Here is a 16,052-nt window from a genome sequence, read left to right as displayed (position 1 = left end):
ATCTTCCGGCTCCGTCAGATGCTCCCCTGGGTGGAAAGATTGCTCACTATCTTCACAATTGGCGGAAAATAACAACGGACCAATGGGTCCTCAAAATAGTTCAATTCGGTCACACCCAAGAATTTCTTCAAGCGCCCCCGATGCACCAGAGAGCCAACCATATGCATCAACTCCGGCAGGAGATTTGGACAATGCTCCGAAAGGGAGTAATAGAACCGATATCGAAATCCCAGGAAAACAAGGGGTTTTACTCCCTGTTTTTTCTTATCAAGAAAAACAAGCTCCAGTGGCGCCCCATTCTGGATCTCAGATCCCTAAACACCTATCTCAAGAAACAATCTTTCAGGATGGTATCCCTACAGGACATCCTTCCGTTATTAAACCCAGGGGATCATATGACCACATTGGACCTACAAGACGCGTATTTCCACGTGCTGATACATCCTGCACACAGGCAGTACCTTCGGTTCTGGGTAGCCGGAAGACATTACCAATTCAGGGTACTGCCATTCGGCTTGAAGTCAGTGCCAAGAGTTTTCACGAAATGCCTGGCTCCAGTGGCGGCTGTGTTGAGGAAGCAAAGGCATCAAATATTTCTGTACCTCGACGACTGGTTAGTCAAAGCACCATCAAAGACACAGGCTAGAGCGTCGACGCAAGCTTGCATAGACTTATTCGCCAATCTAGGATTGACTCTCCACGAGGGAAAGTCAAACCTCCACTCAACAAAAGTGATCACATTTCTGAGGGCAATATTGGACACGGAATGCAACAAAGCGTTTCCCTCCGAGGAAAGACAACTGAGGATTGTGTCCCTCTTCCAAGACTTGGTAAAAAGAAAGTCTCTTTCAGTCCGCTGGTACAAATCCTTGCTGGGCACGATGTCCTCTTGTATTCCCCTGGTACCTTGCTGCAGGCTAAGGATGAGGCCATGGCAGGAACAGATCGATCTCCAATGGCGTCAGGCGGAGGGATCCTTCCACGATGCAATAAAGGTGACACCGGTGATGCTGCAGGCAGCAAAGTGGTGGACGCAAAAGGCACATGTGCCTCAAGGACTGACGTTTCTGGCAAGAGCAGCTCCGCTAGTGGTAACGACGGATGCGTCGTTAGAAGGATGGGGAGCTTTCCTTCAGGACCTCAGGTCAGCGGCCGTTGGAAGGCAGAGGAGCAGCAATTACACATAAATCTGCTGGAGCTCACAGCGATCCGCTTGGCATTACTGGCTTTTCTGCCAAGGATAAGAGGTTTGCCGGTGTTGATAAGAGCAGACAACACCACGGCGATGCATTATGTAAACAAGCAAGGGGGAACAAGATCTCTCTCCCTGTCTCAGGAAGCCCAGGAGATATGGGAATGGGCTCTTCAGCAAGGAATATCACTGACAGCAGAACACCTCCTGGGGGATCAAAACATCAAGGCGGATACTCTCAGCAGGCTAACATTGTCCTGCCACGAATGGGAGCTAGACCAGGAGATCCTGGACAGCGTCTTTCGAAGATGGGGAACTCCGAAAGTGGACCTCTTCGCAACAAAGGAAAACAGAAAATGCCAGTACTTCGCAAGCTGGCTTCCCCAGAGGGGATCTTGGGGGAATGCGTTTTCCATGGCATGGTCCGGCATCTTTGCCTACGGTTTTCCTCCAATTCCTTTTCTCCCCCGCGTACTGGTGAAGATCAAGAAAGAGCCGTGCAGGCTGATCCTAGTAGCCCCGTGGTGGCCCAGACAACACTGGTTCACGGAACTGCTGCTGCTGTCGGAGGACCGTCCAATTCGGTTGCGCCTAATTCCATCGCTTCTGACAATGTCCAAGGAGCAGGTGAGCCATCCGGACCCGAAATCCTTGCGATTAGCAGCCTTTCTCCTGAACACTGTGAGTTTAGCCTTCTGAACATCTCACATGAATGTAGGGAGATCCTGTCCAAGGCCAGAGCGGAGAGTACCAACAAAACCTACAGGATGAAATGGAAGCGGTTTTGTCTGTGGTGTAAGAGACATGATGTTTACCCTCTTACTGCTGCGCCTCATCAAATTATACCTTACATTCTGCTGTTAGCAAAGTCAGGATTATCACACGCCTCCATCAAGGTGCATTTGGCTGCGTTATCCCGCTACAGGAGGTCATCGTCAGGCCCATCTTTATGGTCATCAAGGATTATCAAACAATCTATGAAGGGGATATTCAGAGTCTTCCCTCCAGTAAAGCCTCCACCACCTTTATGGAATCTGAATATTGTACTCTCTCAATTGATGAAGCCACTGTTTGAACCGATACACAGGGCAGACCTGAAGTTCTTGTCCTGGAAAGTGGCTCTTCTCATTGCATTGACTTCAGCGAGAAGAGTAGGTTGACTACAAGCGCTCACGATTCAGGAACCTTTCTTACAGTTTCAGGAGGATAGAATGATTCTCAGGACAAACCCGAAGTTCATTCCGAAGGTGCCAACGGATTTTCATTTGAACCAACCATTGGTGCTGAAGCGTTGCTTTCCTCATCCATCAACAGCGGCAGAATGAGTATTGCACTCGCTGGACGTTCAGAGATGTATGAAATTTTACTTGAAAGAAACTAAGGCGTTTCGCAAGTCTTCCCAGTTATTCGTCGCCTTCAGCGCACCCAGAAAAGGTTTCCCGCTGTCACAGAGGGGAATTGCCAGATGGATTTCCAGTGCAATAGTCTACTGTCATCAAGCTGCTGAAAAGCCTTTGAATGCACGAGTCCGTGCCCATTCCACGAGGGCAGTAGCCACATCCACTGCACTGTTTGGAGGAGTGCCAATCCAGGATATCTGCAGAGCAGCGACCTGGGCATCCACGCACACCTTCACCAGGCACTACTGCTTGGAGGCAGCCGCAGAATCGGATGCGGCGGTGGGAGAGGCGGTACTGCGGAATATCATCCAGTAACGGTGAGCCTTTCTTGCATCCCTCCATCCATGACTTCTCTTGTTTACAAAGTCACATTTTATATACGTGTATATATATGAATTTGCTTCATTTTCTAATGGAATTGCATGATTATGTAATGTATCAGGAAAATGTGCTTTGTTTTTTCACTGCTCGCTATTCTGATTCAGGCATGTGAATCTATGAAAGTTCCAATACTGGAGTAAGAAAGCAAGTTACTTACCTGTAACTTTAGTTCTCCAGTATTGGAATCTTTCATAGATTCACATGCACCCACCCTCCTCCCCTGAGAGGCTCACCTCGGATTTAGCTCAAGAAGTGTGTTATATAGACAAGTGCGCGAAAAATGTGAGGGGCAGAAGGTTCTCTCAAGAGTGTTCTAGAGGGTGAGGAGCTCTGATTGGTTCAGGGAAAGGTTTGGGCCTTTTTACATAACAAAGGCTATGGGTTGCAAAAGGGAAATGGGCCTAGGCCTCTGTTCAGTTTGCTACACTACTAAGCACTGCTTTTTTATGTACCGGAGACTCCCGTCTCGACGACGGGGAATGATTCAGGCATGTGAATCTATGAAAGATTCCAATACTGGAGAACTAAAGTTACAGGTAAGTAACTTGTTTTCTTAAAGCACATGAATCTATGAAAGATCCCACGCTGAAGAAGAAGTTGCATACTTGTAACAACAGTTATTTGGCATTGTAATCTGTCATAGATTCACATGCACCGACCCTCTACCAGTCTTGAGGCTCCTGAAACCTTTGATTCAACCTATGAACATCAGGCAGGTGGAGCTTGAGAGGAGAGTTGGATCATTGAGCCTGATTGGCTAGACTCCAGATCATAAAATGGTGGATTGGCTATTTGTGGTCTATGAATGTTTTTCCGTTTGTTGCAATGTCCGTTTCTGTATTGAAATACTGCCATGTTTTTTTTTTTTAGATTTATTTTATTGCAGAAACACAAAAAAGGTACATCATAGTGAGGAGCCTCCTGACTCCCCCATGCCTGAAAACATTTTTAAAGTCACAGTTCATCACACGGCCCTTCAGCCCGCAACCCAGAGGTCGGGCGGCAATTCTCATTTCTCGCCATACGGCACTTTCACAGTATTCCGTGCATACCGGCAAAACACTCGGAAGTTTCTGCTTTTTTCTGTTTTCTGTTTGTTCGTTATCCCATTTTGGTTTCCAACTTTAACCCCCAACTCTCCCTCCCTCCCAACTGTACACTGTCAACATACACCCGCGCCCGTGTCCCAGAAGCGGGCATTTCACACATTTCTAGCTGCAATTGCAGAAGGTAGTCCAAAGACTTTTGCAAGACAGTATGGAACTTCCCTATCCCACCACCCCCCAGCACGTGGCATTATGACACAATACCCGATCCCCCCACTCTACGGCCTAAAACCCTCCGTACCTACACTCATGGCTTTGTGTTACCATCCGCACCTTAGTCAAGTCAAACTTGCAGTTTCACCCCTCCCTTCTCCATTTGGGGTCTCCTCTTGCACTCCCCCCTCCAGTCCATGGTATTGCCTCCATTTGGCCCACACTCTGCGGAACTTTTTGGGACAGCCCCTAGCTTTATAGGTCACCCTTTCGGCAGCCATGTAGAGGTCCATCCCCCTTCTCCATTCCTCGATGTCAGGTGTCTCTGCGGCTCCCCAGTACTTAGCAATGTGCCTCTTCGCTACCACCAACGCTAATACCAAGAAAATGAGTTGTGGTCGTGGTAGGTCCACCTCGTTTGTCTCCCCAGAAGGTCATCTGCATCTGCAGCCCTGAATTCACTTCATTGGATGCCATTACACAAAAGAATTTTCTTCAAACTGATTCTCACAGTTCATAAGACCATGCAAAATACAGGACCCCGCTATTTTGTAAACCGGTTCAAGCGCTACAATCCTTCGCGCTGCCTGAGATCTTCTGGGACTAACCTTGTCCAAATCCCCAGATTTAAATATAAGACCAGAGGAGGAAAGTCCTTTAATGTTCTGGCAGCTAAAGCCTGGAACACCTTGCCCATTGACCTCAGAGTCATTAATAATGAGAACAATTTCAGGAAACTCCTTAAGACATGGGTCTACAAACTCTCCGATTCCTCTGTCCTGGCTGCTATCTAGTTCCATTTTTTACTTCACCACGTATTCCAGTTATTCCTCCGTAACTCGCTTAGCGCCATGATGCTCCCCTGGGAGCGAACGCTCGCGCTTTACAAATACCCACAAATATCAAATATCAAATATCAAATGCCCAGGAGGACCAACTTAGGTTCTAGTGGGAGTTCCGTCTCCAACACCGCCCCCAGTTCAGTAAGAATGTGTTTCCAATAGATGTGTATTTGAGCACATGCCCACATCGTGTGGAAGAAGTCCCCCTGTTGCTGGCGGCAGCGCAGGCATGCCGGGTCAGTTATCCTCCCCATTTTAAGAAGCCGCAATCTATCAAAGTACGTTCTATGAAGCACATTCAGCTGTATGAGGCGTAGCCTCGATTTGATTGCGACTTCCCGTGGGTGCATGAGGACTGTCTCCCAATCCAGATCTTCCATCACTCCCACCTCTGCCACCCATATGCCCCTTAATTTTGTCAGGTTACCCAGCATGTTATTGGTGAGGGTTTTATAGGTGAGGGATACCGCCTGGCTACATATCTGCTCCTGGAGGAGTCTGCCTTCCAGTGGTGCGTATTCCGGTATTTCTGCCAGCGCGATGTTTTGAGCCTTCCATGCGTGTCTGAGCTGCGTGTATTTAAACATCTGTGTGTGGTGTAATCCATATTCTGTCTGTAGTTCCTGGAATGTTTTCAGTTCTCCCCGGGAGATCACATCCCCTATGGTAGAGATGCCAATGTCATCCCATCTTTGGAAGCCCCGTAACTTACAAATTTCGGCCAACCATTGACACTGCCATAATGGCGTCTGTCTAGTGGGTTTGCCCTCCCAACCCATGCGTTTTGTGGCTTTGGACCAGGCCCGCAGTGTGAGTTTCGTTGCCGGCAGTAGCGACTTTCGTAGCCCCCCACCGTAGAGGTAGTATAGTATAGTTTTGGGTGACATCTTGTGTCGTTCGAGTGCATATGTCGGGTGGTCTGCCGGAGCATGTATCCATTCATTTATAGGAGTCAAGTGTTCCGCCCAGTAGTATGCTTCTATGTTGGGTAGCGAAATCCCTCCACTATATTGGTGGCGCTGTAGCGTCTGTAGAGCTATCCGTGGCTGCTTTCCCAACCACAGGAAGGAGCGCAGGTCCGCATGTACCTTCTGTATGGTAGCACTCGGGAGTGGGTAGTATTCATTTTGGAGTACATAGAGGAATTTTGGGAGTACGATCATTTTATACATAGCCGCCCGGCCCAGAAGAGTAAGTGGCAGTTGTTGCCATCTGGTCATATCCGCCACCCCCATCCCCATGATCCGTGCTACGTTTCTGTTGAACGATAGCGTCTCATCTAGGGTAATGTAGATGCCCAAGTACTGAAATCCTACCGTGGTTGTCACCAATGCGCCAGGCAAGGTCCCCCATTCCCCCATTCCATGCGGGTCGTACAGTACCGACTTATGCCAGTTGATCGTATGCCCCGCTCTCGCCCCGTAACCGTCCAGCACCTCAAACAACACCGGTACCGTAGTGTCAGGTTGAGTGATGTATAGCAACACGTCGTCTGCATACAGGGATATTTTTTCTTGCACGGCATCTGCGGGACCCCTAAGGAAGCCATGAATATCCGGGTTCTACCGAATCTGTGCGGACAGGATTTCGATCGTCAGTGTAAATAGGAGAGGCGAGAGCGGGCACCCTTGGCGCGTACCCCTTTCTATCTTGAATTCACGAGACAGTCTCCCGTTTACCCGTACTCGCGCTCTCGGGGCCGTGTATAGCAGGCGTATCCAGCCCCGGAACTTAGGGCCCAGGCCAAATTTCTGGAGCGCCGCCATAAGGAAGGGCCAGTGCACCGCGTCGAACGCTTTTTCTGCATCGAGGGAGAGGAACCAGTGCGGCTCACTCCTCCCCCTGACCTCCTGCAGCCAGTTGTGCGCGTCCGCCTGAGGTTTAGCTTAGTCGCTCTGTCGGGCAGGAAACCCGACTGGTCCATATGGATTAGGTTTGGGATCACTGTTCGTAAGCGCTGTGCTAGGATGGTCACTATGATCTTCACCTCCATGTTAAGGAGGGAAATGGGACGGTAAGATGCGCACTCCTCTTTCTGCTTGCCCTCCTTATAAATCGGCACTATGGTGGCTAGCGTGAGGTCAGGTGGAAGGGTCCCCTCCCGGTATGATTCGGTGAATAGGACTTTAAGGTGCCGTGTCAAAAGATCAGTTGCCCGTTTAAAAAATTCCGCAGGGAACCCATTCGGTCCCGGCGTTTTACCCGTTTTTAGTTTAGTTATAGCGGCTGAAATCTCGTCTGTCGTGATATCCGCGTGCAACACCGCGCACTCATCCAAGGGTAGTACAGGCACCTCAGTCGTTTCCATATACTGCATCGCCACCACCTCGTCTCCCAGACCCCTGGCCGCATAGAAGCATTCGTAGTGGGACGCGAAAGCCTCCGCTATCCCTTCGTCAGTGCGCACTATGAGTCCCTCCGCCGGCCGGATGCATTCCACCCACCTAGCCATTCTTTCCCTCCTACCCAGCCATGCCAATAGTCTACCTGATTTATCTCCGACATCGTACAAACGATGGAGCGTCGCCAGGGATTGTGTCCGCGCCTCATTGGAGACCACCTCTCTATATTCATTCTGAGTGTCTAGCAGACGTCTCAGCGTTACCTCGTCTTTGTGCTGCAAATATTTCGCTTCTGAACTTAAGATCGCCTCTTCTAGGTCTGCCACCACCGCTATCTGTTTCCGGTGCTCCTCCCCCAGCCTCCTCCGTATACTATCGCGCAGGACCGGTTTCATCGCCTCCCAGAAGGTGACCCCTGAAGCCACCGACCCTTCATTCTCGGCCACATAGACCTTAATGTCTGCCCTGATGCCGCGTGCAATCTCTGGTTTTTGAAGTTCCCAGGCCGCCAGTCGCCATTCCGCACCTTTCCCTTTTCGCACCCCACCCACCTTTGCAAACAGGGGCGAGTGATCCGAGATCCCTCGGGCTTTGTATTCTGCTACGTCCTCTGCAGTGAGGTATTGTCTTGCTATAAATATATAATCTAGTCTAGAAAAGACCCGATGTGCCCCTGAGTAGAATGAATATGCGGTCTCCGTAGGGTGACGCCAGCGTCATATGTCGGTGAGGCCAATTGTGTCCATCTGCTGGAACAATGCTGTCTGGGTGGCTACTCTACGGTTGTGGCCAGTCCTGTCCTGCTCTTCAGACATGACATCATTAAAATCCCCTCCCACTATCTGTATTGTGTCAGCTGTGTCTAGAAGAATGGATGCAACTGCCATGAGTGTACGTGTTTGGAGCTTCGGTGGTGCATATACCGAGAGTATGGTGTATCTAAGCCGCCTCCATGTTCCCTGCACTCCCACATAAGTGCCCTGCGAGTCACTCCATGTACGAGTGATACAAAACGGGGACGACTTTTTGAGAAGTATCGCTACCCCCCTCGAGCCTGTTGTGTACCCTGCATGCGCCAGGACCTCATATCTCCCTCTCGCTATGAAAGCACAGTTATTCCCGCGCAGGTGTGTTTCTTGCAATAGAATTATGTCTGGTGCCATTCTCTTGAGATAAGCAGTAACCAGCCCACGCTTAATTTTAGAGCCCAAGCCATTCACGTTCCAGGTTAGGATGGAAACCCCCTGTCTTCCTGTTGTGGTGGATCTAGTGTATCTGCCATTGCGAAGATTTTACCTTGTCTGCCAATGTTTTCCGCCTCGGACGTAGGCGCAGGCGTGTCAAAGTGTATGATCGCAGTGTTACCCCTCTTGTACCCCGACAAACATGAACTCCCCCCCCCCCCCCACCCCAACTCCCTCCCCTTCCAGGTGTGCCCTTAACACGGGCATCGCTTTCCGAAGGAGTAGGCCTGTCGCCCACCCAATCCCCCCTCCCTAACAAATCCCCAACAACCTTACAATCGTGTCAAACGCAATACAATAAAGGGGGGAGTGTCAACTTGCGTGCTTTCCTGTAGCTGACTGCCACTCCACATTTTCCCGCCTTCCCTCGTATGAGTCTGTAGTCTATTATCGGAATGTCCCTGGGCCGATGATACCTTGTTCCCCATACGTTGTCTCTCTTCAGGATTTAGAGCCTTGCGATTCGAATTCCGGTGCGCTGTGTGGTTCTGACCTGTCCCGTTCCAGCACCCTGATCTCTCGTACCAACGGATGATCTGATTGTCTGTCATCTTCTTCGTCCCCCTCTCCTCCGCCGGATGTGTGACTGTCGTGCGTGTCCTCCTCCTCACCTTCAGATCTCGCTGAGGTGCGTAGTACTTCGTATCTCGAAGCCGGTGCTGCTGCTCCTCCCGGAGAGGCCGACCGCCCCCTCCTTGCCTGCCCCATATCGCGGCTGTTGTACGGCGTCAGTGGCGTTTGTCTCCTGGCTCTTCTAGATTTCAGTCTCCGAGGCTTTGGAAGGTCCCATTGCGTCCTGTTTTTCAGAGACTTGTCTAGCTCCTCACGTAGTGCAATCTCTCTACTGTTCAGGATTGGACGTTCTTCCAACCACTGCCATGCGTCTTCCGGGTGAGTGAAGAAGAGTGTCTGGTCATTAAATAGCACTTTAAGTTTCGCAGGGAACAGTAGCATGTATGAAAGTTTCATGTCTCTGAGCTTGGCCTTCACTGAATCAAAGGATCGATCGCCTCTGCTTTTGCACTTCTTGGCTGTAGTCCGGAAAGATCATGATGTGAGCGTTTTCTATCCGGATCTCGCCTAGTTTTCTCGCCTCTTTCAGTATCAGGACTCTGTCTGCAAAGTTCAAAAATCGTGCAATCACCGGTCGTGGTCGGGCCCCCTCCGGCGGTTTCGCAAGGATCGCCCTATGCGCCCTCTCTATTATGAAGCATTGCGAAAATGGCGCCCGTGGAAATGTGTCTCGCAGCCACGCTTGCAGGAAGGCCACCATGTCGTTCTTCTCAATTCCTTCCCTAAATCCCACAAAGCGTAGATTGTTGCGCCGCGCTCTATTTTCGGCGTCATCCACTTTCAACGCGAGCTGGCGATGCGATGCCTGGAGGTCTGCCATGTCCTTCCGTAGCGTTGTGATAGTGTCTTCAGCCTCTCCCACTCGTGTTTCGGCCGCCGTGACCCTGTCCGAGAGGTTGCGAAAATCCTGTCGTAGAAGCGTCACCTCCGAGCCCACCTCACCAATTTTGACCTCTAATGCAGCTCTGGACTCCTGTATGTCTGTACGAGATGCCTGGATTGCTGCCATGAGCCGGTCCGCGTCAGAATCCATGGTGGGGACTGTTGGGATTCCATCCGCCACCCGGCGCGGGGCCGCGTAATTGTCCATCGGGCCCTGTTTTGGTCCTTTCAGCGGGACATTTCCTCTCCCCATGACTTCCTCGGGCGTTCGCTGGCCCAGTGGTTCGCTGGCTGGATAGACCTCTCCCCGTGGGTGGCTGGGGGAGTCGGCCGGCAGCCCCCTGTTGCGCCTGACGGCGTGCCCCTCTCCCCAGGCCCTGCTGGTATCTCAGGTCCCACGAGGGTTAGCGCCTCTCTGCAGCACGTTGTCAATGCCACCCTGCAGCATGATGGCCACTGCCAGACCCGTGATGGTAGTCTTGTCGCGCTAATGTTGAGAGCCTTTATTGCATGCGGTGGGTAGGGGGGGCTAGGTCTATAGCCGTCCCGGATGCCTCTGGGTGTCCCCGCCTGCTCGCAGCGGGTTGCCTCCTGGGTGAGATCTCCCCTCAATGCGTGGGATTCTGGGGCGGACGGGTCCGGCACTGCTGTGTGTCTCCGCAATGGGGGCCAGACGTCTACTTTCACCTCTCACTCCCTGGCTCACCTCCACATCCGCAGGCTCTCCACCGCCGGGTGGGACTAGGTCCCTTCTATTCAAGGAGCGGTATGGTGGCAACCCCTCACGTCTCCCGCGGCTCCTCTCGCCGGCCTGCTGCTAGCCACGCCCCTGAAATACTGCCATGTTAACGTGGATTACAGAGGGTTCCCACGCCGACCTCCGGATGCGAATCCATGCAAGATAACAAGGATGAAGAAATGCAGTTACAGGTAAGGAACCTTTCCTTACAATACTTCATTGTGGCATTAAGACTATATAAAAAGAATTACTGTTGTTGTGAACAATTGTTGTTTTATATGGTACAGTATTGCTCCTTGAAGGGTCGGTGCAGTCCTCTTACAACGACATACAGCGGTTATACAATAGTGACCTTGGGGTAGCAGTATCCCCATGGCACCTTGACATCACCACACCCTACCTTGCAGCCCTGGGCCAGGCCCTGAAATACAAGAGCATTCAGTGAGGGAACATACCAGTGAATGTCCCAGCTGTCAACAGTCACCGCAGCCTCGGTTCTCATGCATTTACCATGTGCTGTGCTTCTCTTGCAGGAGAGCCTTGGAGTGATGGCCAAGGAAAACGAGGACCTGCGATTTCAAATCAGTCGCTTGAGTGCAGCGCTGGATACTGGAGCGTACAACAGAGTCCAGGGTGAGTGGCTCAAACGGGGCAGGGGTTCAAGGAGGTAGATCTACAGCTCTGTAGAACCAAACCAACCCCTCAGCAGTGTCTAAACCTTCCTGCCCACTTCACTTTAAAGACCTCTCATGAACATATAATAGGGGATTGAGGAATATCTGAACAAGAGTCAAAGCTGCGTGTAACTGGTACTCTTCGGACTCAAGCCGATGCCCATGATTGAGAAGCTTAGTCGCAAATGTCCACGGTATTCGTTGTACCTGCCGCTTGCATTTTTTGTGTGCCACTGTTGCTAGTTTTGCACAGTGCTGCGTGTGTGTGTGCCTGCGTGTCTCTGTGTGTGTGTGTGTGTGTGTGTGTGTGCGCGCGCCTGTGTGTCTGTGTGTGCGCGTCCGTGTGTGTGAGTGCATGCCTAAGCTGTAGCTTGCCTGTCTTGATGTCCGGTCTGTTTGCTGTGACATCCTAGCCTCTTTGTCAATGTCTGATGTGCTTTACTCCTCCTTCACAGGTGATGGGGTTGAAAGTGGAATGGTTGTATCTGAGGAGATGCAGAAAAGCTCACTTGAAATTCCAGATGACTTTGAGAGCCGAGAGGAGATGGTGAGGGTTGAGTTGCTTTTAATTGGGAGATGTCATCTTACAAATATCACCTCTGCTCTCTGTGCACCCTTGCCTGCAGCTCTACTGACTCTCAATCTCCTGTTTAGGTCAATTTCGTGATGGTGGCCGTGAATAAAGTGGAAGCTGAGCGGGAGGAATTGAGGCAGCTCTTGGCCGAGCAGAGACAAACGTGCCGGGGACTACAACAAGAGGTCGCAGTTCTAAGGCTTGAGCCGAAACCGTACCACCCACAGCGTGAAGCAGGTGTGAGAGCATGCAATGGTGTAAAGTCTTAGCCTTGTCCGGCCTCTGTGTGGTGCTTTAAGATGTACGAAGCATCTGACGTTCGCGCTTGTTCTTGAGTGTGTTCAAACACAATTCGCTGAACATGTCTTTTGTTCGTGTAAGTCTAATTTGTTGCGACATGCGCCTGCCTCTGTCTGTCCAGCGGATGCTTTTTTAGCCTGTTATTTTTCCGTTGTGTCGATTCTCCAGCGCTGGATCTTTAATGAATTCACAAGCTTTAATCCTTCCCCGTCATTGAGCTGGGAGGCAGCAGCTACTTTAAATAGAAGTGTAATGGTAAACGGAACCTAAAGGTTCCTTGAACATTGTCTCCTCAGTAGCACCGTCACCTCGGTGTAAAAGGCCCAAACTTCAGCCGATGAGTAAAGAGCACAGTGAACAGCAGCCCCTCCCAGAGGCCCCCGTTCCTGAGGCATCACACATTGTTTGTGAGGAAGTTCTTGATCAGAGCTCTGCTCATTTTGAAATGTCCCGTCTTAAGAGACACTTTAATCATTAGGATCACTGTTTAGAAAGCTCTTTCTGCTTGGAATAATGTTCTAATCAGATGCTCCCTAACCGGAGAATTTCTTCCTCAAGACCGACTGAGTTTGTAGCTGGGAGAAAATATCTATCTGAGCCCACTAAAGCTTCTTTCAGGTGTTTTTATGTTTTTTTTAAACAATTGGGTCAAATAGAACAACAGTGGTAGGCTAAGGTATACATGTTTTTTTGTGTGTGTGAATCTATATATAGAAAGATATAAATGCGTTATTTATTCTTTCCTTCTGCCTTTCCTGTGCTGTTTGTATCTTGGAAGTGACCGGAAAGAAGCGAAATGGAGGTCAAAGGTTGGTGGTTTTCAGTCCAGCTGGGAACCCTCACTCACCACTCCCTGCCCTTCCTGCAGATGACAATGAGGCAAAACAATGAGGTTAAAACATTATGGTTGAACCTCGCCAGTGTACTTTATTTTCGATGGGCATTAACAAGCAACCCACCCAACAGCAGAGAGCATGCCGTTTCCCAGGGCAGTACATCGTTAGCTCCGGTCAGCATTGTAGGCGAGCATTAATGATGGACATGCTGCATTTTCATTGTATCTCATGCCTGGATAGCCTCACGGATGACAAGTAGTGCTGTACAAATCTACTGATCGATTGATCTCTTTGTTGAAGAGCGGTACCGTTAACAAAGTGTCACTGTTCATGAGCTGTGGTGAATGAGTTACAAGTCTCCTGAATTGCTCTTCAAGAGGCCGCGTTGACTCCCTGGAGTGCTTTTTAAGTGTCACCGTACCGTAATTACATCCACATCGCATTGACACCAGCAACAAAGAGGCCCTTGCCATCGTGAAAGAATTCTCTTCCGTAGTGGCCAGCTCCAACAGCATCACCCCTACACGGGACCTCTGCGACAAACTCTCCGTTCCTCGGCAGCAAGATAAACCACCATATAATCACAACTTCGATCCCAAATACGACGTAGGAAAATGGCTACCCATCTCGTCCATGACACACGCGCTGTCCACATGGACCACCATCTGCACGGACAAAACCACCCCCACCATAAAGTCCACCCTGAATACCTCCATCATATCAACCACCTACCCTTATACCTGGAAACACATTCCTGTAATCCCCATGCACAAAAAGATGTTGGCAGACCCAATGATGCTCTCCAGTTACAGACGCAACTCCCTGTTAGAGCACCTGGCCAAAGTCCTGGAGAAACTTATCAACACACATCTGACCAACTATATCAACAACCACCATCACCTCAATGGTAGCCAACCACCGCACGGAAACACTGTATCGCCACTACGGAAAGCATCCAAATGATCGTAGTCAGAGGAGATGCAGCTGCCCACATCCTCCTGAATCTCTCTGCTGCGCCAGATATGGTATCCCACCCCATCCTCACCTTCGCCTGCATGAGAATGGAGTCCAGGGTCCCACTCTCCGTTCGATATACTCCTTGCTAACGGGAAGAACACAGTCAATTAACCTGCCCCCCTACTCTTCAGATGCCCTTTACCGCATCTGTGGAGTACAGCAAGTATCTAACACAACCCCCAACACCTGGACCACTATCACCGCTTGGAGGTCCCAAATCGCCGACTGGATGAAGACCAACTGCCTCAAGTTGAACAACAACAAAACAGAAGTCATAATGTTCAGGAAGAACTCTTCACCGTGGGATTCCACCTGGTGGCTGGTGGAACTCAGATCCACACCCACCCACGCCAAGAACCTTGGGATCATCATCGACAGCCAGCTCAGCATGACCACAGAAGTAACGCCGTCAAACCTCCTACCGCCACACCCTGAAGGATGTTATGGAAAATCTTCAAATGGCTCCATACCAGCACCTGCGAAACAACACCCACGGCCTCGTCACATGCAAGCTTAACTACGGGAACACGCTCTAAGCCGGGTTCATCTAACACACTCAACCAACTGCGCTGTACCAACATCACCCTGAACTCCACTGGCTCTCAATACACACGTGACCCCAGTTTAAACTCGCACACCCTCAAAGCACTACACAACAAGGGTCTAGCTTACCTCAACAGCCAAATCTCACTTCATAAACCAACCAGACATCTCCGCGCGGCCAGACTCCAGCTGGCATGCATCTCATACATGCATCTCATACATGCATCTCATACATGCATCTCATACATGCATTCCGTACGTGCACTTTCTCTCACATTGCCCATAAAGCCATGAATGACCTATTGTTACACTTCATTAATTCTTGGCTCCGCAAGCTGAAGACCTACTGTTCGAATAGACCCTCTCACCGGACCTAGGTCTGTCTAGATCGTCACCCACTCAAGCACAGGGATACCCTCCCAGGTGACATTGCCCTTTACAAATACTCATAACATAGGCCATCGCCTGCGAGATGTTTCACAAATGAAAGAAAATAAACCAGCACTCGATCCCTGGTAATGTGACACAAAGTGTATGGTATTTAAGAAATGCATACACTGGAGAGAAAAAATCACACAAAACGAAATAAAACGCCATAAACAAGTTTGAAATTGAAATAGATTTTATGACGAAAAATAATACCAAAACAGTAATAAGGGGAAGAAGAGAGAGGAATTTGTAAAGATTTAAGTGAAAAGAGCACCAGAAATAACAAAGGGCCAATGATAGTCTAAGGAAGCGGTAGACCGGGATCTAGGTGCAATTTGAGGGCGACCACGAGGGAGCTCCAGTCGAATACAATAAGTGGAGTGGTCCCAGTGAACGTCTGGAACTTAAAGAGTTTGAAAGAGTTTTTAAGTCCCAACGCAGAAAGGAACTTTGTCACTGTTTGAGAAAAATAAACTTCAATGATCAGGCCACCGTTGAAAATGTAGCCGCTGCTGTGGAACCGAAAGCTGTGATGTTTGAAGCAGGTTGGTCCCCCTGGGGCTCTGGAGAGTTCTCCCTGAAAATATAAAGTTTCAGTGCAGAATGGGACTTGGTTGTCTTTTCAGAGGAGCTGAGATCCTTGACCTTAACAAAGTTGATATTGAATCTGATGCCGTGGTCACCCTTTAGGTCTGGAGGGGAAGTTTTTTTCAAAGCTTCCAAACTTTCTTTGGTGCCCAAACGACTACATGAGTACAATTATACGGCCCCCAGGATCTCAGGGGAGGACATTTACAACTCTCAGGGTATCAGGCAGAGGCCAGC

General features: G+C 49.9%; 1 protein-coding gene across 4 annotated transcripts in view; it reads left to right on the top strand.

Annotated features, from left to right (window-relative positions):
- The window catches only part of GOLGA2 (golgin A2), a 355,961-nt gene that overhangs the window by 308,916 nt on the left and 30,993 nt on the right, over positions 1 to 16,052 (top strand). For all 4 annotated transcript variants that reach the window (XM_078646638.1, XM_078646641.1, XM_078646639.1 and 1 more), the window contains 3 exons: positions 11,388 to 11,487; positions 11,984 to 12,075; positions 12,183 to 12,339. In XM_078646638.1, coding sequence (XP_078502764.1) covers positions 11,388 to 11,487; positions 11,984 to 12,075; positions 12,183 to 12,339 — 349 coding nt within the window. The remainder of the gene's footprint in view (positions 1 to 11,387; positions 11,488 to 11,983; positions 12,076 to 12,182; positions 12,340 to 16,052) is intronic.

The sequence above is a fragment of the Lissotriton helveticus genome, chromosome 5_2 (assembly GCF_964261635.1).
Source record: "Lissotriton helveticus chromosome 5_2, aLisHel1.1, whole genome shotgun sequence".
NCBI lineage: Eukaryota > Metazoa > Chordata > Amphibia > Caudata > Salamandridae > Lissotriton > Lissotriton helveticus.
Note: the sequence above shows the minus strand (reverse complement) of the source record. Positions and strands in the feature narration are given on the sequence as shown.